The sequence below is a fragment of the Rhincodon typus genome, chromosome 20 (assembly GCF_021869965.1).
Source record: "Rhincodon typus isolate 14 chromosome 20, sRhiTyp1.1, whole genome shotgun sequence".
Taxonomy (NCBI): Eukaryota; Metazoa; Chordata; class Chondrichthyes; order Orectolobiformes; family Rhincodontidae; genus Rhincodon; species Rhincodon typus.
Window position 1 is genome coordinate 2,078,056 of NC_063351.1, and position 26,365 is coordinate 2,104,420.

Genomic DNA, 26,365 nt, shown 5'->3' on the forward strand with positions numbered 1-26,365 from the left:
TTTAACTCATTCACAGTATTCAGAGTTAGAAAAAGTCAGAGTGGTAACTAGGGGCTAGTTCTTTGATTGTGACCTTGACATCATGCAAGCAGGAACACACGAGAGCATTCAGTCCCTCTAATCACTTCAGTAGAGTTGAAATTAGCTTTTTAACCTCTGTCCCTTGTGTATTCCTGAAGGGTAAAGCAGACATGTCAATAGATAACCAGGTGTAGAGCTGGATGAACACAGCAGGCCAAGTAGCATCAGAGGAGCAGGAAAGCTGACGTTTCAGGTCTGGACCCTTTTTGTCAATAGATAGCTTTCTACTAAGAGAGGAGGAATGGTCAGTCCCTATGTTATCTCTACTTGTTAAGTCTTTTCCTGTTTGAAGTTGCTTTGGCAATTTACATGTGCAATGTTCCACTGGCCTTTGCCATACAGTCACTGAGTTCAAATCCAAAGATTTTCTGTAGCAGTCTTCTTTTTAAAGACAATGCATTTTGGAATTAAAAGTAAAAGATGTCTGTAAATACTTAAGAGTTCTGATCCGTTGTCATTACACTGTATATAAACAGTAGGTTCTCAATGGTGGCCATGAAAACTCCTGGTAATTGTCTAGCTTGCTTTGATAGGATTATAGACTCCATGCATGGTTGTCTTTCCTGTGCCAGCTCGTGCTTGGAGCATTCACAGCCAAGAATTCAACATCTGAACCTCTGCTGGATCAGAAAATCCTCAGACTAACTTCTGCTAACATCCTGGGTCTGGATGTCAGCATGTTCTGCTGGACTACTTTGTGAAGCATACTGCGTCTGGTGTCCAATTGTTGTCGTGACCTCTTCCTCCTCTTCCTTTGATGTGATGAGTACTTCCTTTGCATCTGCATCTTTAAGGGTCAGTTTCTACATGGAATCATGTAAAGAGGAGGCAACAAGTCACAAAGTTGTAGCACCTATTTCCAGCTGCACCCTTCTATTGATCAGGTGAGGTGCATCTGGCATGGTTTTCTGACCCAGTGCCCAGTTGATTGGAGGATGCAGATCTCTTGAGGTAGTAGAGCCCTGATGTCTTCCTTTTCCCAAACCCTTTGGTGTTCTTCTATAACTTCAATCCAAAGTTGGAGCCCTTTCATATGGTTGGTGTTGTACCACTGACCTTGAAAAGGTTTTGCTATCTGTTGACTTGCTGCCACCTGCTTGCACTAAAACTAAACGCTGAGGGCTTCTGAAGCTCAGCTGCTTCCCACACAGTTGAATTGGGCCTGTATTTGGGGTTTTATTAAGCACTTCATTGCTTTATTTGGTCATATAGTAAGTGAAAGTTAGTCCTCAGGCCCATGCCGTTCATCAGCCCCCGAAAGTCCCTGTTGGTGGACATGGAGATGGAATCTCTGGCCTTATAGTCCAGCTGCCATTTTTTTTCCATTACAGCTCATTTTGGCTGGGAGAATCATAATTCCTATTGACCTTGAATTGGCTAGCATCTTCAGGATGGTTGAGACATTGCTGTCTCCAGAAATGATGCTCTGAAAGGCCCCAGTGGGAATTATGATTTCCCCAGCCAAAATAGCAGCTGGACCATAAGGCTGGAGGCACCTAAACTGATGAACATGGGATTGACTGGGTTTTCCCATTTGTGGTGGAGGGTGCCTCGTGTACTGTGGCACCTGTCACCATACTTCAATAAGCATAGGAAATCGCCAAAATGTTAGAAAATATTCAACATATTGGGGAACATTTGTGGAGTGAGTATTTGCATTTTAGGTTAGTGATCTGACAGGGTCAGAAATTTTAAACATTTCTATTGAGTTAGGGTCTATGAAAAGTTCTGGTAACATGCAGCTTTCAAATTTCTAGACCACCAATTTTCTGAAATCTGATATACCGTTGAAAGGTTAATGTAAGGTTGGGACTCATTACTAGCCAGCTGGAATGCAGTGAACATTTTTGGTCCCCTTAACCAAGGAAACATATATTGGCACAGTAGGCTGTCCAGTGAAAGTTTGCTAAGTTGGTCCTGAATGTGCAATGATTTTCTTATGGGGCGAGGTTGAGTAGTTTAGGCTTGTACTCATTTGAGTTTAAAAGAATGAGAGGAGCTCTTAATGAAACATATAAGATTCTTAGGGGACTTGACAGGGTAGATGTGGAAAGATTGTTTCCCCTTATGGGACAGTCCAGGGCCAGAGGTAATAATTTCAGAGTACGGAGTTGCCCAATTATGATAGATATGAGGAATTTTTTTCTCTCAGGTGAATTTCTGAAATTCTTTACCTCAGAGAGTTGTTAAAGCTGGGTGATTACATATATTCAAGACTGAGATAGACAGATTTCTAGTCACTAACAGAATCAACAGTTACTGGGATAAGGTAGAAAAGTGAAGTTCAGGATAATCAGATAAGCCTCATTGAGTTCTCATTAAACAGTGAAGTGGACTGGATGGACTTAAAAGCCTTCTTTTGCTTCAAAGTCTTATGGTTTCCTTAATAGCACAAATGAGACAACTAGAGAAGTAGCAAGGAAGGTAAGAGATAGGAGCAGGTATAGGCTATTTGGCCCCTCAAGTCTGCCCTGTCATTCAAAAAAGATCATAGCTGATTTGGCCAAGGTCTCAACTCCTCTTTCGTGCCAGTTCTTCATAACCCTCAACTTTCCAGCCTTTCAAAAATCTTTATGTACCACCACTTTAAATACTTATAGTGATGTAGTCTTTATAACTCTCTGGTATGGAGTACTCCAGATATTCATGATCCTCTGTGAGAAGAAATTCCTTGGCACCTCAGTTTTAAATGAGTGATGTTTTAGTTTGAAACTAATTAGAGATGGTGATCTAACTGAAACTTACAAAGCCATTCAAGGGTTAGAGAGGGTAGATTGACCCCAGACGCACAGCAATGTGGTTGAGCCTCAATTGTCCTCTGAAATGGCCTAACAAGCAATTCAGTTGTATCAGGGGATGGCCTCGTGGTATTATCACTGGACTGTTTAATCCAGAGACCCAGATAATATTCTGGGGACCTGGCTTCGAATCCCGCCGTGGCAGATGGTGGATTTTGAATTCAATAAAATATCTGGAACTAAGAATCTAATGATGACCATGAATCCATTGTCGATTGTTGGGGAAAAACCCATCTGGTTCACTTATGCCCTTTAGGGAAGGAAACTACCATCCTTACCCGGTCTGGCCTATATATGACTCCAGACCCACTCAATGTGGTTGACTCTTAACTGCCTTCTGGGCAATTAGGGATGGGCAATAAATGCTGCCTAGACAGCGACACCCTCATCTCGTTAATGAATAATTTAAAAAAATCACTTGCTATAAAGTCTCAAAGAAATGAAACCAGACAGATCACCTAGTATTGACCGAGGCACCGGATAAGACAACACCTGAAACAGCCCTTTCTACCCTGCAAAGTCCTCCTTACTTATATCTGGGGGCTAGTGCCAAAATTGGGAGAGCTAGGTGTCACAGACTAATTAAGCAACAGCCTGACATAGCCACACTCATGGAATTGTACCTTATAGACCACGTCCCAGACACCACTATCACCATCTCTGGATAAATCCTTTTCCACCAGCAGAGTAGTGGCACAGTGGTATACAGTCGGGAGGGAATTGCCCTGGGAGTCTTCATGACTTCAGGTTAAACAGGGAAAGGAAACCTCCTGCTGATTATCACATATTGTCCTCCTTCAGCTGAATTGGTAGTCCTCCATGTTGAACAATACTTGGAGAATGGAAAGAGCACAAAATGAACTCTGGGTAGGGATTTCAATGTCCACCATCAAGAATGGCTTGGCAGCAGTACTTCTGATTGAGCTGGTCGAGTCCTAAAGGTCATAGCTGCTAAACTAGGTCTGCAGCAGGTGGTGAGGGAACCAACAAGAGGGAGAAAAACATACTTGACCTCATCCTTACCAATCTACCGGCTGCAGACGCATCTGTCCATGATAGTATTGTTAAGAGTGACCATCGCACAGCCCTTGTGGAGACAAAGTGTCGCTTTCACGCTGAGAATACTCTCCATGGTGTTGTGTGGCCCTAACACCGTGCTAAATGGGACAGACTTCGAATAGATCTAGCAACCGTGAGGCACTGTGGGCCATCAACAACAGCAGAATTATACTCCAGCACAATCTGCAACCTCATGGTCTGGTATATCCCCCACTTAACCATTACCATCACCATCAAGCCATGGGATCAACCTTACTTCAATCGAGAGTGCAGGAGGGCATGCCAGGAGTAGCACCAGCATATCTGAAAATGAGGTGTCAACCTGGTGAAGTTACCAGACAGGACTACTTGTATACCAAACAGCATAAGTAGCAAGTGATGGACAGAGCTAAGTGATTTCACAACCAACAAATCAGATCTAAGCTCTGCATCCTGCCACATCCAGTCATGAATTGTGGTGAACAACTAAACAACTCACTGGATGGGAAGGCTCCACAAATATCCTCATCCTCAATGATGGTAGAACCCAGCACATCAGTACAAAAGATAAGGCTGAAAGATTCTCAGCAACCTTCAGCAAGAAGTAACTGGTGGATGTTTCATCCCGGCCTCCTCCAGTGGTCTCCAGTATTACAGATATCAGTCTTCAGCCAATTCGATTCATTCCATGTGATCTTGAGAAGTGGTTGGAGACACTGGATACTGCAAAGACGATAGGCCCTGGCAACATTTCCAACACTACTACTGAGGACTTGTGCTTTGGAACCTGCTGCTACCGTCGCCAAGCTCTTTCAGTGCATCTGGCATCTAGCCGACAATGTGGAAAATTGCCCAGGTATGTCTTGTACATAAAAGGCAGGAGAAATCCAACCCAGCTGATTACCACCCATCAGTCTACTCTTGATCATCAGTAAACTGATGGAAGGTGTCATCAATAGATAGCAATCAAGTAGCACTGCTTAGTGACAGCCAGTTTGGGATCACCCAGGGCCAGTCAGCTCTTGACCTTACTACAACCTTGGTTCAAACATGGATAAAAGAGCTGAATACCAGAGATGAGGTGAGAGTGACAGCCCTTGATATCAATGCTGCATTCAACTGAGTGTGGCATTAAGGAGCCTGAGCAAAACTGGAATCAATGGGTATCAGGGGGCAAACTCTCCAGCAGCTGGACTTATACCTGGTACGTAGGAAGCTGGTCATGGTAGTTGGAGGTCAGTCATCTCAGCTCCAGAACATCTCTGCAGGAGTTCTTCAGAGTAGTGTCATCGGCCCAACCATCTTCAGCTGCTTCACCAATGACCTTCCTTCTTTCATAAGGTCAGAAATGGGGATGTTTGCCGATGATTGCGCAATGTTCAGCACCATTCGTGACTCCTCAGATACTGAAGAAGCCCAACATCTGGATAATATCCACGCTTGGGATGACAAGTGGCAAGTAACATCTGTGCCACACAAATGCCAGGATATAACTATCATCAATATGAGACAATCTAACCACCGCCCCTTGACAGACAGTGGAGTTATCATCACTGAATCCCCCCACTTTCAACTGGACCCACCACATAAACACTGTAGCTACAAGAGCAGGTCAGAGGTTAAGAATACTGCGGTGAGAAACTCACCTCCTGATTCCTGTCTATCATCTACAAGGCACAAGTCAGGAGTGTGATGGAATACTCCCCACTTGCCTGGATTAGTGCAAATCCAACAACTTTCAAGCAGCTTGACATCATCCAGGATAAATCAGCCCACTTGATTGGATACTTGTGGATTTAATGCCACTCAGTAAAATCAGTGTGTACTATCTACAAGATGCACTGCAGAAATTCATCAAAGATCCTCAGACAGCACCTTCCAAACCCATGATTACTTCCATTTAGAAGGACAAGGGCAGTAGAGCAGATAAATGGGAACACCCCCACCTTCAATTTCCCCTCCAAGCCACTCAGTATCCTTCCTTGGAAATATATTGCCGTTCCTTCACTGTCCTGGAATTCCCTCTCTAATGGCATTGTGGGTCAATCCACAGCAGCGAAACTGCAGCAGTTTAAGAAGGCAACTTGCCACCACCTTCTCAAGGGCACCCAGGGATGGGCAATAAATGCTGGCCAGTCAGCAACTCCCACATGCCAAAAATGAACAAACTAAAAGATGCAGCTAAGAAATTTCCTCTGACTGGGGAGTCTAGGAGCAAATAAAATTACTTCAGAGGCTGGTATCCTGTGACCAAATCATGCTTTATTTGCACGTGGAATGTCCTTGACACTGGTCCAGCTTCCTCAGAGCCAGGTCTCAGACTGAACAGAACCTCTGACACTCCTATTCATATCTGTCAGCTAGGGCCCCCTGATTTGGACCAGATTAACAGCCCCAATCAGGGAACTCATATTCCATGAAGTCCACCTGGCTGACCTTGTTACAAACATGACAATTTTCAGTAGTAATATTTCTTGTACTTATTGCCGCTCCTCTTTTTGTCCTTAATTATTTAGTATTCTTAGAATGCTATTAGTATCTTCTATCAAAGACTGATATGAAGTAGTTATTCAACCCCTCTGCTGTTTTCTGGATTGCCATTATTATTTCCCCAGGTTAAGTCTCTGAGGAGCTTGCGTTTATTTTGGCCTCCCTCTCTTCCTTTTGATATTTTTAAATAAGCTCTTGCTATCTGTTTTGAATTACTTGCAAGTTTATCTCAAAGTTTATTTCCTCCCTTTGTATTATTTGGTTAGTCATCTTTTGTTGGCTTTTAAAACTTGATCAATTCTCTAGTTTACCTCTAATCTTTGCCACGTCTTAAGTTTTTCCGTTAATTTTGATGCTATCCTTAATCTCCCTGGTAAACCATGGTTGTCTGATCTCTTTCTTATGATCCTTCTTTCTCAAAGGAAAACATCTTTGAGCCTTGAACTATTTTCTTAAATGTCTGCATTGTTTCTCAACCCTCTTAAATTGAATGCAAAATTCTAGCATGTTATGATCACTGTTTGGTAGGGGATCTTTTACTCTGAGATTATTTATCAAACCGGCTTCATTATACATTACCAGATCTAAAATATCCTGATCCCTGGTTGGGCTCACAAAATATTTTCTAGGAACTTCTCCCAAATACACTCGTTGAATTCCACTTGAAGATTAAAGTTACTGTGACTAATGTGGTGCCTTTTTTTTTAACATGCCCTTGTCTCTTGCTTCATTCTTTTTCTTACAGTAGTTGCTGTTACAAAGCATATAGACTCCATATGGATTCTACATCTTCCAATTCAAGGTCATTTCTTGCTGTTGTACTTATTACATACAGTACTAAGAAAACTGCCCCCACCACCCCTTTCCTTACTTTTGAAAATTCACATATCTCTGAACAATTATTTCCCAGCTTTGATCTCTTTGTAAGCCATGTCCCTGCAATGGATATAAGATCCATATTCATTATTTTCTATTTTGTTCCAAATGAAACCTGCATTCAAATAAAGAGCCTGAGATAACAAGGTGTAGAGCTGGACGAACACAGCAGGCCGAGCAGGAAGGCTGACATTTCGGGCCTAGACCCTTCTTCAGATTTTCTTGTTATCTTGTTATCTCAGATTCTCCAGCATCTGCAGTTCCTACTATCTCTTCAAGTAAAGAGCCATTCATTTTTACTTTTTACCACTTTTTCCCCCTCATGCTTTTTACTCATGTTTTTCTGTGTTTGCACATTCTGTCCTGTCCTACCCACTCTGGTTATCATTATCCAAATAGTTGCCCTGTAATGCTGCTATATTCTCTTGCTTTATAAGCCTTCATTTCCCACCTCCCAACCCTTCCCTCACTCTAATTAGTTTAATATCTCCCCTGCAGCCCTAGTTATTCAGTTCTTCAGGACTCTGGTTCCAGCATCGTTCAAGTGAAGCCTGCCCCACTGGAACAGCTCCCTCCCTTTTACCTTACTACTGGTGACAGTTCCCATGAACTGTGGTGGGATTAAAATTGAATTTATCCCAATTCCGGGTGAGTTGCATCCGAGGCTGTTGTGGGAGATGAGAGGGGAAATCACAGGGACCCTGCCCAAATATTTAATTTCTGTCTGGCCATTGAGAAATTACCAGAGGTCAACAAATGTATTTTGGCTTTTCAAGAAGGGTGGTAAAGATAAACCAGGAAATTATAGACCGGTGAGTCTCACATCAGTGGTAGAGAAACATTTGGAGAAAAGTCTGAAAAACAGAATTAACTTCTGTTTAGAGAGGCGAGGTTGGATCAGGAATTGTTGGTATGGATTTGTCAGCGAGAGCTCATATGTAACAAATCTGGTTGAATTTTTTGAGGTAATTACTCAGTGTTTGGATAAGAGTAATGCAGTTGATGTAGCTTATATGGCTTTCAGCAAAGCCTTTGACAAGGTCTTACATTGGAGACTGATAAAGAAGGTAAAACCACATGGGATCCTGAGTAACTTGGCAAGTTGAATCCAAAATTAGCCTAGTGGCAGGAGACATAGGGTGGTGATAGAAGTCTGTTCATGTGACTAGAGCCCAGTGTCCAGTACTGTACCACAGAGATCGGTGCTAGATCCCTTATTGTTCATGATATATATAAACAATGTAAATGAGAATGTAGGGATATGATAAGTAAGTTTGTGCATGACATGAAGACTAGCTGGGTGATTGACAATGAGGAAGTAGGTATTAGGTTACAGGAAGATATAAATGAAATGATCAGATGGGCAGGTTAGTGGCAGATGGAATTTAACCCTGATAACTGTGAGATGATGCACTTTGGAAGAAGTAACAAGACAAGTGAGTACTCAGTGGTAGGACACTAAGAAGTTCAGAGGAACAGAGATTTTGGGGTGCTTGTCCACAAATCCCCGACAATGCAGGGCAGGTTAATAAGTTGATAAGAAAGCATATGGGGGATACTTACCTCTGACAGTCTAGGCACAGATTATAAGAGCAGGGAGGTTAGGTCGGAGTGGTACTAGTCTTTGGTTAGGCCACAGATGGAGTACTGTGTGCACTTCTGGTCTCTGCACTATAGGAAGAATGTGATTGCACTGTCAGAGGTGCAGAAGAGATTAACCAGGATATGAAACAAGGCTGGATAAGCTTGGATTGTTTTTGGTTGGAGCAAAGAAGGTTGAGGGAGGACCCGATAGAGGGGTACAAGATTATGAAGACATGGAGAGGGTGAATAGAACACAACTTTTCCCCTTAGTTGAAGGGTCAGTAACAAGGGGCATAATTCTAATGTGAAAGGCAGGACGTTTTGTGGGGATTTGAGGAAAAACCTTTTGATCCAAAGGGACTCGAGTAGATTTAATGTAATTTTTGTTGACATAGACTCGATGAGCCAAAGGGCCTCTTCTGTACTCTGTGATTTTATGAATAGTGCTTACATTTCAAAACATTCTTCATTAGCTGGAAAACATTTTGAGATGTCAGTTGATTGTGGAAAGTACTTTTGCAACTCTGTCTTTCTTTAAAATTGCCTGTTTCTTCTAGTGCTGCCATTGCTCCCTTTGAGAAGCATCAGATTTTAACCTGTTGAATCAGGTCTCCAGCTCTGCCATAATTATTTTTTTGTCTGCCATATGCTTAGAGCGCGTTTCTGCCTCATTTTTTTCTTCCCTAGCATATTTGAAATATTACAAGATCTATTTGCACAACATTTTTGCATTTCAATATTTAGAATAATGGAGTAATTCCGTTCTGCCTCCATTCCAGCAGAATCCCAGTACCAGTAGGATAAAGGTTGCAGGTCATGACTCAAACATGAGGGAAACCTGAACTCTGCAGGACCATTTGAAATCAAAACAGACTCCATTTTCACTGCAGCAAGGGCCTTTACCCATAGTGTGGCAGTGTAGTATTTTTAATGTAATTAAAAATGCTCAAATGGGTACATCAAGTCTATAGAACTGTCAAACAGCAGGATTACTTAAATCCTTAGCCCTTTAAAAATGCACAAAATAGGCTGCTTGCTATGTGAGATTTGAACAAAAAAACTGTTCAAGCTGTTATGATAGCTGTTTGTTGATGTCTCCCCAAAAGTTATCATTATATCATAATGCTTGGTTGCTCAGTTATTTCAATTTCAGATTCTAAATTCACAGTTTGATTGACAGTGTTTAAAGGCAATTAAAGGATCATATGTCTTTGATGTTGGTTTAGAAATACAAGTCGTTTTGTTTTTATAAGGAATTAAGAATTTGAGGGAATTTAAATATTTTGAATGGGCTTTCATGAATGGGAGATTTTTACTGAAGGAAAGGCTGGAGCTGATATTTAGAACATTATTTTATTTAGTCTCGCCATATCTCTGTGCTCTGCTCATGCTAGATGCTATGTGAGTTGACTTGGAGATTGAAAAGGTGCTGGGTAGGCTGGCTGGCCTAAGTTGACATTATCTGGTGTGAGGAAAGTAAGACATCAAAGGGAGGGGTGTTGGCAATGGTTGGGAGCTTGAGATGGAAAGGATGGGGCATGGGAAGTGGCATGGGAGGCGTGGGCTAGAGAGTCTAATATTTAAAAAAACATGTAGGATGAAGTCCTGGAGAATTGAGCTGCCCTTTCAACAGCAGCTCCTGCAACTCCCTCCCATCTGCATCTGGGTTTGATTAATGTTGGTAAAAGTAAGTGGATAGATATTTTGCTCTATCAGTCCTTGAATAGCTCAGATTTATATATTTTGTTCCATATAGCAATCTCAAGGACCTTTCCCCGTTGATTTATGAAATTTTGACAATTATTTTCTGCTCTATTCTCTGTTTGAAATTTAAAGATCTGCCCAGCTCTTACAAATAAGGCATCAGTGACCTCTGAGATATAGTTTTAATCAGCCAGTTTGGATATGTGATGACACATCTCCAAAATGGATGGGGATGGAGTTTCTTGCTCAGAGGCAGTGACGGTAGAATTGCACTGCAAGGGCTACTTGTGCACCCTGTTGAACATGCCTCTCAATGAACCACCAACAATTTTAATTGCCATGCTTAAAGGATTGGGCCTGAACTTGGTGTTGCCCTCATTCTGCCCTGTTTAAGAGAACAATTGAACCCAAGATGCTTCATCAGAATTTATATTGCTGCCTATTATCAGAAAAAAGTATAATTTATTTATTAGCTTGTTTTAAATCCAGAACATTGTAGCTTTTCCTTTCTACTTTTTTGGTTACTTCTTTAGTGCGATTAAAAAATCTTGTCACTCAGTAATTTGTTATTCTCTTTCTGTAGCATGAATGCAATCTTATGAAGCTGTTATTTTACACTAATAGGAAATAAAATTAACTGAAAGACTTTGGCCAGCAACAGAGATCCAAAAGAGCTCAACCCAAGTGTCAATCAAGCTCGAAGCAATATTATTCCTGAGGTATTCCATGAGGAGAATGAAACAACATCCCAGTGCTCGTCAGTAAATATGGATTTGATGCAAAGCTCCAAGGGGTCTGTGGTCAGCTTCCACAATGTACAATATTCGGTCAATATCTCCAGTGGCATACCATACATTTGCAAAGTGACCAGAAAACAAATATTGTACAATATCAAGTAGGTTTTCTACTACTTTCTTCATTTTGATTAATAATTGAAAATAATAACAGAAAATCTTATTCTTGCAGATCCTGCTGGTGCTTCAGGTACACCATTGCTTTGCCTATCCAATAGATTTGTTATATCAGGGTCAAACTAGAAGTCATTGATAGATAGATTTGATCTTTGCACAGTGGAAACTGAAGCTTTCATAGCTACAAGCTTTGACGTACATTTATCAGGTTATTATGTGTCTATCTACATACACATTTCGCAGCTGCTCTAGATCTGTAAACCCTTATTTTTGTTCTAGATAATAAAACCATAAGAAATAGGAACTGCTCCACCACAAGATCATGGCTGATCTGATCATGGCCTTGACTCCACTTTACTGCCTGCCCCTCCACATAACTCTTGACTTCCTTCTACATCAAAAATCTGTTGAACTCAGCTTTGAATGTATTCAATGACCCAGCCTCTATTGCTCTATCTGGAAGAGAATTTCAAAAAGAAACAACACTATAAGAGAAAAAAGAATTCCTCCACATCTCCATCCTAAATGGGAGATCCCTTATGTCTAAACTATGCCTCCTAGTTGTTGATTCCCCAATGAGGAGAAACATTCTCTTTGTCCGACCAGTCACCCTCTGCCGACACCTTATCCGCCTAACCGCACTCTTCCTTACCCTTAACAACTTCTCCTTCAACTCCTCCCACTTCCTACAGACAAAAGGGATGGCCGTGGGTACCCGCATGGGCCCAAGCTATGCCTGCCTCTTTGTAGGATACGTGGAACAATCCCTCTTCTGCAGCTACACTGGCACTATCCCCCACCTCTTCCTCCGTTACATCGATGACTGTATCGGTGCCGCCTCATGCTCCCATGAGGAGCTCAAACAGTTCATCCACTTCACTAACACCTTCCACCCCAACCTTAAGTTCACCTGGACCATCTCTGATACCTCTCTCTCCTTCCTGGACCTCTCTGTCTCCATTTCTGGTAACCACCTGGAAAATAATATCTATTTCAAGCCCACTGACTCCCACAGCTACCTAGAATACACCTCCTCTCACCCACCTTCCTGCAAGAATGCTATCCCCTATTCCCAATTCCTTCGCCTCTGCCGCATCTGCTCCCAGACATCCCAGATGTCCTCGTTTTTCAAGGACCGCAATTTCCTCTCCACAGTGGTCGAAAACGCCCTCAACTGCATCTCTTGCGTTTCCCACACCTCAGCCCTCACACCCCCTCTCCGCAATAACAACAAAGACAGAATTCCCCTTGTCCTCACGTATCACCCCATCAACCTCCAGATTCAACGCATCATTCTCTGCCACTTCCACCACCTGCAATCTGATCCCACTACCAAGCATACATTTCCCTCCCCACCCTTATCTGTCTTCTGGAGGGACTGCTCTCTCCGCGACTCCCTTGTCCCCTCCACACTCCCCACTAGCCCCACCACTCTCGGCACTTTTCCCTGCAACCACAGGAGGTGCAACACCTGCCCCTATACCTACCCCCTCACCTCCATCCCAGGCCCCGAGAAAACCTTCCACATTAAACAGATGTTCACCTGCACATCTACTAATGTGGTATATTGTATCCGCTGTTCCCGATGTGGCCTCCTCTACATCGGGGAAACCAAGCTGAGGCTTGGAGACCACTTTGTGGAGCACCTATGCTGGGTTTGTGACAAATGACAACACCTCCCAGTCGTGAACCACTTCAACTCCCCCTCCCACTCCTTGGACGATATGTCCATCCTGGGCCTTCTCCAGTGCCACAACAATACCACCTGAAGGCTTGAGGAACAGCACCTCATATTCCGCCTGGGAACCCTGCAGCCCAACAGTCTCAATGTGGACTTTACAAGCTTCAAAATCTCCCCACCCCTGACCTCATCCCAAGACCGGCCCCCGTCTCCTCCGCGCCTCGTTGACCTGTCTGTCTTTTCTCCCACCTATCCACTCCTCCCACCTCAGTGACCAACCCCCACCCTCACTTCCTACCTACTAGCCTCATCCCCGCCTCCTTGACCTGTCCGCCTTCTCTCCCACCTACCCGTCCCTCCCTCCTCACTGACCAACCCCCATCCCAACTCCCGACCTACACTCACCTGTACTGACTTCATCCCCATCTCCTTGACCTGTCCGTCTTCTCTCCACCTACCTGCTCTACTATCCACCTTCTATCATCGCCTCCCCCTCTCTCTATTTATTTCAGAGCCCCCTTCCCCTCCCCCATTTCTGAACAAGGGTCCAGACCCGAAACGTCAGCTTTCCTGCTCCTCTGATGCTGCCTGGCCTGCTGTGTTCATCCAGCTCCACACCTTGTTATCTCTTTATAATAACTGTCAAGCTCTCACAGAATTTTATATGTTTTGGTAAGATGGCCTCTCATTGTTCTAAACTCCAATAAGGAGAGATTTAAACTGCTCAACCTTTCATAATAAAGCAGCCTTTCCTCCCAGAAACAACTTAGTGAACTTCCTGTGAACTGTTTTCAATGCATGTATGTTCCTTCATAAGTAAGAAGGCCAAAACTACCTTAAATATTTAGATCTGTTCTGAAGAAGGGTCACTGAACCCGAAATGTTAACTCTGATTTCTGTCCACAAATGCTGCCATACATTGCTGAGCCGTACCAGCAATTTCCGATTTTGACTCTAGATCAGGGCGTTGGTGAGACCAGTACAATTGTGCCAAGACTTACCTACTTTTATACTTCACCCCCTTTGCAATAAAAGCCAAAGTTCATTTTGCTTTCCTAATTACTGGCTGTACTGCATGCAAACATTTTGTGATTCATGTGCAAGGATACCCAGATCCTTGGGGCGGGACAGTGGCTCAGTGGTTAGCACTGCTGCCTCACAGCACCAGGGACCCGGGTGCAATTCCAGCCTTGGGCGACTGTCTGGAGTTTGCACATTCTCCCTATGTCTGCATGGGTTTCCTCCGGGTGCTTCAGTTTCCTCCCACAGTCCAAAGATGTGCAGGTTAGGTGGATTGGTTGTGCTAAATTGCCCATAGTGTCTAGGGTGAGAAATGCAGAGATAGGGTAGTGGGTGGGTCTGCCAATGTGTATTGTTGGATTAATTTCATTCATTGAATTCAGAAGGTGTTTAAACTGAAATTGCAAGTTAGACGTCAAGATGGAAGTAGGTTCCTCATTCAGAGTGGTCATTTTATTTGACAGTGTAGTGGACTGATCCTCAGGAGGACAAGAGATTAATCTTTTATCTCATCCTCCTTCCTTCTGTATATGAGAACAATAGAGTTCACTTAAGCTCGAGCATAAAACATTGAACAGAGGTTTCTTTTTCTCTGCAGCTGTTAAAATTAAATGTCGTGGCATTATTGTATGCAGCTATAACAGAAAGTATCAAGAAGCTCAACAACAATGTTAGGACAGCCCATTTGATTAGCACCCCATCCACTACTTTCAATATTCACTCCATTTAGCACCAATGGACAGTGTTAGCAGCATCTACATCTATGCACTGCAGTAACTCACTATGCCCCCTCTGATTTCTAAACCATGACCCCTACCCCCAAGGACAACAGCAGCAGATACATGAGAACTCCACCATCTCCAGGTTTCCCTCCAATCCACACACCATCTGCATCTGCAGCTATATTCAGTCTCTAGGGCAAAATTCTTCTACTCTCTTACCAACAGAACCAAGGCGCACCTAAACTAGATGGTTTGTAGCAGTTTGAGAAAATGGATCAACACCATCTTTTCAGAGAAGTTAGGGATGAGCAATTAATGCTGATTTTGCCACTGGTGCTGTCATTCCAAGGAGTAATAATAAAAAAACACTCCCCATGCACATCTCTTGGCTTGGTCTGCTGAATTAGTTTTGTTGGGTAAACCAATTGTGAATGTGTATTTTTTTAATTCAAAAAGAAGTAGTATTAATTTGCATAATTTCTGTTGCTATGGAGGTCACCTTTTCTTCACAGTAAGGTTTTGTTTATCCCAGTTTTTCCGCTTTTTATAGCGATCAAAGTTGTAACAAATGTCAAGGATGGAAATTCCTTTCTAGATTCCTATAGCATCCATGATCTGGGTGAGGAAGATAAATGTAGGTACAATGATATTTACATTGCCCAGTCCAAATTAATTGAGCTCAACACTTGGGAGGTGTGATGCACTTTGGAAGAGGGAACAAGACAAGGGAATTCTCAATGAATGGAAAGGCACTAGGATGTTCAGAGGAACAGAGGGATCTTGAGGTGTATGCCCACAGATCCCTTGAAGGTGGCAGGGCAGGTTAATAGGGTATTACAAGGCTCATGGGACAGATACCTTTGTCAGTTATGACATAAATTATATGAGCAGGTCATGTTGAAGATGTACAGAACTTTATTTAAGCCACAGCTGGAGTACTGTGAGCAGTTTTGGTCCCCACACAATAGGAAGGATGTAATTGCACTGGAGGGAGTGCAGGGGAGATTCCTTAGGATGTTGTCTGAGGCGGAGCATTTCAGCGATGATCAGAAGTTAGATAAGTTTGGGCTGTTTTCTTTACAGCACAGAAGGTTGAGGGGGGTCTGACGGAGGTATATAAAAATATGAGGGGCATGATCACAGTGAATAGAAAGCAGTTGTTCCCAAAGGCTCAAGAGCTAGGGGACACATATTTAAAGTGAAAGGTCGAAGGTTTAGTGGGGAATTTGAGGAAATAAACATTCACCCAGAGGTTGGTAAGGTCTGTAATGCACTGCCTGGGAGGGTAGTCAAGGTGGGTAACCTCACAATCTTGAAAAAGTACTTGGATGAACACTTGCAATATAATAACATTTAAGGCTATGGGCTTAGTGTGGACAAGTGGGGCCAGTGTAGCTAGTGGTATATTTTTGGCAGTATGGACTTGATGGGCCGAAGGGCTTCTTTTGTGCTGTATGATTTTGCGAATGTTACAGGAGAGCTGCCTTTGCTTCCTGTTTTATTGGCGAACAGGAATTTCTCCAGCCTGATTGCTCGCATAAATTAACTGTGTCAGGCATGACACGGTTGGTTATATGGGCTCAAGTCCCACTCCATGGCTTGGGCTGCTCTTTTGGATGAGACATTAGACTAAAGCTTGGGTGAATGTAAAATCCTCTGTGTTACTATTTCTATGCGATTGGGTGAGCATTCCCTGTGTCCTGGCCATGATTTTATCCTTAAACAATATCTCAAACAAAAGATGTACTTCATTGCCAATACAGTATTTTGAGACATCCAGTAATCATTGAAAGCACTATATGAATGCAAGTCTTTACTTTGTATCACTACATTCTGGAGAATACCCTTTGCATTTATTATCAAATTATGTATGACCAAAGTTCAGAAAGTGAAAAAAGGCCTCATTGTATGTGCTGTGATATTACAGGCATCACATCAATTTCCTTAATCTTACAGAAAGTTGATTAATCAGTATTACGGTACAGTTAAATGAATATAGTTTTTATTTTTCATGCAATATCATGAAAAATATAACTCTCAAACAGTTTGCAATTCTATTTAATATCATCTCTTTGAACATGAAACATATGATCAGGCTTAAGCTTGTTAGCTCCTCAAACCTGGCCGTTTCGCCATTTAGTTAAATCATAACTGATCTCTACCTGCCCTTGCCCTTTATCCCTTGATAATCTTAACAAACATAAATCAGATTTTCCGAACATTTTATGTGGAAAGGAACTTCTGGATATCTCTGCCAAGTGACTTACCTCAAGTATTAAGAGCCCCCTTGCTTTGGATTACTCCACCAGAGGAAATACATTTGTGTATTTACCGTATTAAACCCTTCATTTTATATTTCTCAACTAGATCACCACATAATCTTCTAAATGCAAGCAATATTCCAGTGACCTGTCTTACAAATTAACCCTTAAAGTTCTGTTTTATTTTGGTGAACGTGTTTTGTACTCCCTTCAAGTTCAATATATCAATATATGGCGTAGGCAGAGTGGATTGTCTTTCTTTTTATTATTCTTTCACAGGACTTGGGCATCGCTGGACTGAGCAGCATTTATTGCCCGTTCCTAATTGCCCTTGAGAAGGTGGTGGTGAGCTGCCTTCTTGAACTGCTGCAATCCACCTGCTGTGGGTTGACTACAATGCCATTAGGGAGGGAATTCCAGGATTTTGATTCAGAGATACTGAACGAACAGCGATATATTTCCAAGTCCGGATGGTGAGTGGCTTGGAGTTCAACTTGCAGGTGGTGGTACTCCCATGTATCTGCTGTCTTTGTCCTTCTAGATGGAAGTGGTCATGAGTTTGGAAGGTGTTGTCTGAGCAACTTTGGTGAATTTCTGCAGTCCATTTTGTACTTAGTGCGCACTGGTGCTGGGCATTGGTGTTGGAATTTTGTGGATGTGGTACCAATCAAGTGGGCTGTTTTGCCCTGGATTGGTTTTGTTGTTGGAGCTGCACCCATCCGGGCAAATAGGAGCATTCCATCACATTCCTGACTTGTGCCTTGTAGATGGTGGACAGGCTTTGGGAGTCAAGAGGTGAGTTACTAGCTGTAGTATTCCTAGCCTCTGACTTGCTCTTGTAGCTATTGTGTTTATTTGGTGACTCCAGTTGAGTTTCTGGTCAGTGGTAACACCAAGGATATTGATGGTGAAGGATTCACCAGAATAACATCATTGAATGTCAAATGGTGATGGTTAGATTGTCTCTTGTTGGTGATAGTCATTGCCTGGCATTTGTGTGGTGTGAATGTTTCTTGCCACTTGTCAGCCCAAGCCTGGATATTGTCCAGATCTTGTTACATTTGAACACGGACTGCTTCAGTATCTGAGGAGTAACGCATGGTGCTGAACACTGTGCAATCATCAGCGAACATCTCCCCTTCTGACAAAGAGAACAAAGAACAAAAGAGAAGTGCAGCACAGGAACAGGCCCTTCGGCCCTCCAAGCCTGTGCCGATCATCATGCCCTGACTAAACTAAAAACAAACCTGCCCTTATTCGGTCCGTATCCCTCTATTCCCTCCCTATTCATGTAACCATCAAGTCACTAGCATTAATTCCCATTTTAAAATATTTAATAAAGCTAGCAATGGTTCGTTATTTGCGTTCGGCTTCTCAAAAGCTGTTCAACATTCTTTTACCTTTGCCTTTTTTCTGCAATAAGTCTTTTAGAGGTGCAGTTGCAGTGTTGAAGTTAGGCCAAATTTCAGACAAAATCCGCACATCCCATGACTTTCCATTTGTTTTAGGAATGGGAATTTCTATCCTAGCCTTCACTTTCTCTGTTCTTGGAAGTATTTGCCTTTGTCCTACAGTATATCCTAGCTAAGTACCCCATGCTTTTGCGAGATCACTCTTAGCAAGATTTATTACTAAGCCAATTAATTTTAACTGCATAAATAATTCTTCTAATTACTTTACGTGGTTTTTCCAGGTATTGATGTATATTAAGACATCATCTAAATAAACAACACAATTAGACCACTAGCTATGACTTGATTCATAAATCTTTGCCATGTAGCTGAGTCATTTTTAAACTTGAATGTCATGACTCATCATTGATACAATGCATTTCGTGCAACAAAAGCAAATATCTCTTTAGCTTTTGATGTTAATGATAGTTGGCAGTGCCTTTCGATACATCAATCTTAGAAACGAATGAGGCACTGCCAATTCTATCAATACAATCTTCCAAACAAGAAACTGGGTGTGAATCTCCTTTGGTTACTGTATTTACTTATATGTGTTCTATGGATTATCTACTTGACCCACCCTGTTTAAGACCTAACACCACCAATGAACTCCAGTTGCTTTGGCTGCTTCAATCAAGTAATTTTCTGGCATGTATTGTATCTCCATGTCCTTCTGAACTTATTTCTCTGGGCTTAACATGTAAGGATATCGTTTCATTGGCACTGATTGGCTATATCCACATCATGCCTTGCTAACATTATACACCCTGGTGTATAACCCTACTAGATCTTCCTGTTGTTCTTCCGGCTAATCAGATTGTAGAAGGTTTATTTTGTTACTGAATCTCTTATCCTCCACAACTCTTACCACTTGACATAACTGCTCTTTCTTATCTTCCTCTCTGATGATACCACTTTAACATGCTTATGTGTCAGAACCAATTCTTCTTTCTATGATCTGGAATGTTTTCCAGTTAAGTCACTTTGCTAACCCTCTTAACTACCTTGTGTGGATCATTGAATCTCCCTTTTAGAGTTTCACCTTGTTATAGTAATAACACCAATAGTTTATCTCCTATTTGAAATGTTCTAGTTGCAAGACATTCATCTTCACCTGTGAGGATTTTAAAAGCTCCTGTGCTACTTTGCATGCTCCTATGAATCTCTCAGAAACAGGCCACATAATCTAGCACCTAAGATTTGTTTTCTTGGCTTAAAAACCTTTCTGTGATCAATTTTATTGGACCCATTCTCATGACCTTTGATCAATTGAAATGGACTAAATTTAATAGTTTGATTTGGGTAGTCATTTGAGCTAGCAAATAACAAAAACTTCAATCCTTTTTCCCTATCTTGAGTGTATTTGTGACAATATGCCCATCTCAACATCAGGCAGTGTACTTCAATTATTTTATACTCAATTACTTGTTGTATTGTGAAAATATTTGGAAATGAAGTTGGAACCCTAGTCCAACTATATTTCTATGGGTAGTCCATTACAAGTAAGAAAACTGAATTAATTTTTCCACTACTGCTTTAGTTGTAATTGTCATCAAAGGAATATCTTCTGGAAATTTGATTATATCTATAATTGTAAGGATATATTAGTGCCCCACTTTTGTTTTTGGCAGTGGTCCTACATAAATCAGTAGCACTCTTGTGGCACGGTGGTTAGCACTGCTGCTTCACAGCACCAGGAGCCTGGGTTTGATTCCAGCCTTGGGTGATTTTCTGTGTCCACATGGGTTTCCGTCGGCTGCTCCAGATATTTAATTAGTAATGGGTTGAAGGGTTATGGTGAGTGAGGAGGAAAGTGAAGTTGAGACCGAGATGACAACAGCCATGATTATAATCAGTAGCGGAGCAGGGGTGAATTGCCTTCTCCTGTTCCTATTCTTATATTCCTATGTTCTTAACATGCCTGCTTTCTTGATGTTTATGTCTTCTGTATTCCTCATGTCCTGGCATAGGAATTTCATGTACTACTCACAACATCTCCTTACAATACCTCGGTAGTGCCACAAATCTGATGAACAACCATTCATTTCTCATCTGCTGGTCTGTGAAGTTACCTCCATTTCCTCATCAGAATTCTGTTTCAATATAATAATGCTTCAGAACTTATTCAGCCTCAGTTTCAGTGTAAGCTGTTCTGTGGTTAACTTGTTTATTCTATACTTTCTCAGCCTTAATTAAAGAAGATGTACCTGACACTTTTTTTAAATTATCCCCATCCTAAAAGAAGGCTTTGGCTACTCTAACAGCTGCATGTGGCATTACTTTGATCTCTGCTGTTTACTTTGTATATCTGTGTCTCTGGTCACCACAGATGATGGAAAGATACCTGAAACTTGTTCCTGTAGTTGATGTGTCTCTTTAAGGACTTTCTGTGATTATAACTGGGGTGGCTCTGTGATTAGCACTGCTGCCTCACAGTGCCAGGCACCCAGGTTCAATTTCACCTTCGGGCAACTGTCTGTGTGGAGTTTGCACATTCTCCCCGTGTCTGCGTGGGTTTCCTTTGTAGTGCTCCGGTTTCCTCCCACAGTCCAAAGATGTACAGGCTAGGTTGATTGGCCATGCTAAATTGCCCGTAGTGTTCAGAGATGTGTAGATTACGTTGGTTATAGGGAGGGGTTTGGGTGGGTGCGCTGAGGGTCGGTGTGGACTTGTTGGGCCGAAGGGCCTGTTTCCACACTGTAGTGATTCTATGATATGATATAGCTTTCACTCCGGCCAAGCTATTGTCTAGGAATAAAACAGCTTCATCCATGGATAATTTCTCCAACTACCACTGTTCTAGACATCAAATCACATTCTAAGTGTACTGCTATCAGATAAATGGGTATGTGCTCTCAATGTAGCCCATTTATTCAATGCACTGTTTGGAAGGAAAGCCATATCCTTTTCCAGCAAAAGATGTTTTGAGTTTCTTCTGTATGCCTTAACATAATTATGAGTTTAACTGTAGCATTTGAAGAAAAAGGGATCACTTTTCCTTTTGACAAAAAGCCTTTACATCTCTTATTTACCTTATTCACCCCTCCTGAACTCTCAGCAATGTTTTCCTTCAGGCTCATTGTTATAGTTAAAGCTACAATTTAACCCGTGGTATTTTACTTGTGAGTGCCTTTTTTGGTCTCACTCTTGCAAACTCCAGAAATCCCCTGAGCTTCCAATGACCTTTCAGCATTCTGAATGAAGGTGTTCCACTTTATTATAATGGAAACACTTACGCCTTTGACCCTTACTTCTTCCTTAAGCAATTTCTTTTTTGGTCCGACGAGGAGATCTTGGGGCATTCCCATCTGTCCCTTCCTTACCCTTGTTACTTGCCTTCCTTCCACTCTCTCACCATCTGTCTTTTACAGGGGTGATAGAAAAAAGATTTAGTTTTATGGACTTGCTCATAATTGTCAGCCAGTCCTGGTATCCGTCTCACAGGTGTCTTCAACGTGGCTACTAATTATTGGAGATGGTGAGATTTTAAATTCTTCTAAGAGAATGTTGTCTTTGAGAACTTCATACATGGTATTTGCCTGTATCCACTGGTGAAAATTATTTTGCTTTGTCCTTTCAAATTGAATGTAGGGTTTTAACATGCTTATCCTTAAGTTTCAAAACCTTTGCCTTTATGCTTCAGGAACTAACTTGTATGCACCCAGCATAACTTTTTTTATGCTTCATAATCCACAGAAACTTCTTCAGACAGTGTTTTGTAAATTTCATGTGCTGTACCTGACAATGTACTTTGCTTGGGCAATATGAAGATTTTCTTCAAACATTCTGTTTGCTTTATTACCTTATCAAATGACATAAAGAGTGACTGCACATCCGCTTCCTCATTCTGATCAGGCCTGTATGAGTTTAAACATTTCTTTATTGGACTTTAGATAACAGGTAGTGTTCTCCTGATCAGAACCTCCTTCTGCCCCATGGCTTCTCTTATAAGCTGCACCTTTTTTTGTTCGTATTTCTTTCTCAATTTCCAATTTATCCTTCACTTCCAAATCCCTAGTTCCACCCTCTTAAATGCTCTGTATCTTCCCACTCTGTCTGAAGTTCAAGTTCAATTCTTTTCATCTCCATCTCCATCTCCATCCTATTCGACTCCTATACCTCGTCCATCTCATGCTGTTTGATTTCCTTCTCGTGTTCAAGCTGCTTTAACGGTAACTCAAATTACCTCTGATGACTCACTCCTAGAAGTATTTGGTATTTCTTATATTTCCCCCAATGGTTTTTGGGTACTACTTCAGAAATCCTTGAATGATGTGTTGTATTCCAGGCACATAGCAACTTCTGTGCACACAGCCTTTTGCCCGAAACTCATACTAAACCAGTTCAAACAATGGATTCTGTTTCCTTATCAACATTATCTGTGATTGGCTGGTCAACACCATTCCTCCCTTGATTGACCCATTCAACACCCAACCAGCTGCTAGTCCATGAGCAACACATATCAGTGGCGAAAACTGCATAGTGTTTTGGGAGCAGCAATCAACGTACAATTATCTCTCCAGGCCAGTTCTCATAACAGATATCAGTTGTTTGTTCTCTCTTATTTTACAAAACAAGCTGCTACTCAAAGGTCAAATTTCAACTTCAACTCAGTTCCAAACCAAAAATGAGAAAAATAAAAATAATGATAGTCTCAACAATGGATTAATGAAAGAAGGTTTAAGCTGTTACTCATTGCTGTACTCCATGCTGACTTAGGGGTTGTGTTTTCAGCTTCTCTTCCAGAGACTTGAGTACAATGTCTGAGGGAGTTCTACACTGCCATAGCTATTCCTTTCAGATGAGACATTAAACCGTCTGCCATCTCTAGTAGACTAGTCTGCAATAGTCAGTATGTTTCTTTTTTCTTGGAGGTAGCGCGGATTTGTAAAAGAAATTTATTTGATAAAGCATGAGAGTATATTAGTTAAGGAAATACAGTCTATGTAAAGTTGTTGGAAATTTCATAGATAGTTTTTCTGCCATCATGGAATATTTCATAGGACTGTTTCCAGTCCTGAAAGATGATCGGGGATCGGCAAGAGGACTCCAGAGAACCTGAGCAGCTTCTTCTTGAGGAAGGGTAAAGAGGGCATTTTGCAGGACACTCTCCCAGATCCTTGTCTCATGTGTGCTTGCTTCGTCAAGGAAGCTGCCACTAAGCTATTTCATTTGTTGCAGCCACAATTCCAGTCCTGCAGCATGACATGAACAACACTGTTGTTCTCGTCAAATTAATTGTGAACTTCAGCTTTCAAGGCATGACCTCTTTCCAGCTTCAGCAGGTAATAGCAATAACATTTCCCAGCTTGCAGTACACTGTTCCATTTGGGAGGTAGTCAAGGCTCTGTTTGCTATGAAGAGCGTAAACATTTTGCTCCCAAGAGAGAAGGAGGGCAAGAGGGTTGTAAACTCTTCCTATTGGATAGGCTTTCCAAAGGTCCCACGATGCCATAGACTGCACACATTGCTTTGTAAGTTGCTTAATCAATCCAATATTTTAACCAATCATTAAAAAATTCACATCCTTATTCAGCTGGTTCACAGCACATATGCAGAACTGTGCCACTAATCTGTTTATAGTTATGAGAGTTTATTCCAACTAAATTACAAGCTAAAATAAAAAGCAGAAGATGCTGAAGAAACTCACCAGGTCTGGCAGCATCTGTAGAAAGAGAAAAACAAGGCTACGGTATGTTCATTTTTCTCATCCAAGTCATTTGTATATATTATTAATAATTGTGATCCCAGCACAGATCCCAATGGCACTCCACTAGCTACAGGTTTGCTGTTGTAAAAATGCATCCTATATCCCAACTCTATGTCTTTTATTTGTTGGTCAATCCTTTCTCCATGCTGATGTATTATCTCCAACACCATGGGCTGTAGTCTTATTGAGTAGGCTAATGTGCGATGCCTTATCAAATGCCTTTTGAAAATCCAAATTTATTATATCCATTGCTTTCCCTTTATCTATTCTGCTCTTTGCCTTCTGAATATTTCTCATAAATTGTAAGGCATGATTTCCCCTCCATGAAGCCATAATGACTTTGCTGAATCATATTACGTATTTCTAAAGATCTACTTTATAATTCACTCTAACATCTTCCCAACGATGGATATAAAGCTAATAATCTCATGACCATGTGGAATCTGAAAATTTTGAAAAATATAAGTCATTTATATTGAATCCTTGTAAAGTTTAGAAATTGAGTTGCTCTGGCAAAGAGATATTTGATACTTCTTGCTATAGTGGAATACTCAACAAATTAGCTGAACTGACAAAAGGTTCTTGTGATCCTCTAGAATGAAAGTACCCATAAAAGTTCAGAACTAAGGTTGAGCTCCTTGAACTTTGACTTCAAATTTGACTTCAAATCAAATTCAAATAGAGAGCTGCCATATCAACAATTTTAGGTCCCTAAGGCGTGATTCCAATAAAAGATCTCACAAATTGTGCTTGAGCCTAAGGATCCTCCTTGATATATGTTGCCAAGATCATCAAGTGTTGACTGAATTATTTGACATACCTTGCAGCCTCCTGTTGCACTTCTTTATTTGGGAAGCCTATTTGGGATCTCAGATTCTCACTCAGGAATTGTTTTGAAATAGTATGCCTTTAAAGATTGATGCTGAATATAGATTATACTGAACAAGAGTGACTTTTTTTGCAATCCTTGCTTTGAGTTTCAAAATATGGTCAAAAGTCTGAACAATCAATCTCATTGAGTTCCTTACAGTTTCTTACAAACTGTATTTTATAAATAATGGCGCACATTCTCAAAGGCAGATCAGAAAGTGGAAGTACCAGTATTTGTGATAGGTGACACACTCCTCTTTTAATTCAGGCTGTTTTCATGTGGCTGCTATTGATGGATAGGTCTTAAATGAATTTATGTGTCTCCAATGCTGCTCTTGTATATAGGTTAGAACCGAAATTCTTGACCCTGCAAAGGCATAATTCCCAATGTATACCCTCCCCAAATAACAAAGCTTGGTACACTAGGAAGGAGCCCACCTGCTCCCTCTGCACAACAAAAGTGCTTTAAAGACACTTGATGGATTCTGGTCTTCTTCCATCCTTTCAAACTGCTGGATTTTCCAAAACCCAGTAAATCCAACATCCAAAATAAAAAAGAAAATTCATTTAAAATGTAGGCAAGCAGCCTCCTTAAAAAAGAAATTAATAATCTACATAGCTGAGACAGTGGTTGGATGCTGCACCCCACCCTGCAGCTGTTAAAATCATGAGAGGGCAGATTGGAATCAGGTTCCCATTTTTAAATTTCAACTGTTGTTTTCTCTTCTTATAACTTAAAAAAATTTCTATTGTTATTACTGTCTGGCAGTGTTCAGTTTAAAATTTTGCAGTTTTGTTTTTCTTTTTACACTCCAGAATCTGTCTTAATTTTCCTTCGTTGTATTAAAGCCTTTTCTTAACTTGAAGTTGCTTGCTTCAAAAATATCTCTGAGATCTGTTCAGTGCCAGTACAGATCTGGCCCCTTAAAGATCAACAAGGTCGTCTATGTGTGGAACCACAGGAGATGGGAGAGATACTAGACGAATATTTCGTGTCATTTTTTACTGTGGAGAAAGACATAGAGTCTAGGGAAACAGGAAATAAATATTGTTGTTTTGAAGACAGTCCGCATTACAGAAGAGGAGCTGTTGGCGGTCTTAAAAACATAATGGTGAATTAATCTCCGTGACTTGATCAAGTGTGTCCCATGATGTTATGGGAAGTTAG

At 41.4% G+C, this 26,365-nt stretch overlaps 1 protein-coding gene across 1 annotated transcript in view; it reads left to right on the plus strand.

Moving 5' to 3' along the window:
- The first annotated feature begins 11,338 nt into the window (after window positions 1–11,338).
- The window catches only part of LOC109912406 (broad substrate specificity ATP-binding cassette transporter ABCG2-like), a 105,209-nt gene continuing 90,182 nt past the window's right edge, over window positions 11,339–26,365 (plus strand). Inside the window, exon 1 of the mRNA XM_048609151.1 lies at window positions 11,339–11,466. Within this exon, the coding sequence (XP_048465108.1) occupies window positions 11,339–11,466 (128 nt within the window). The remainder of the gene's footprint in view (window positions 11,467–26,365) is intronic.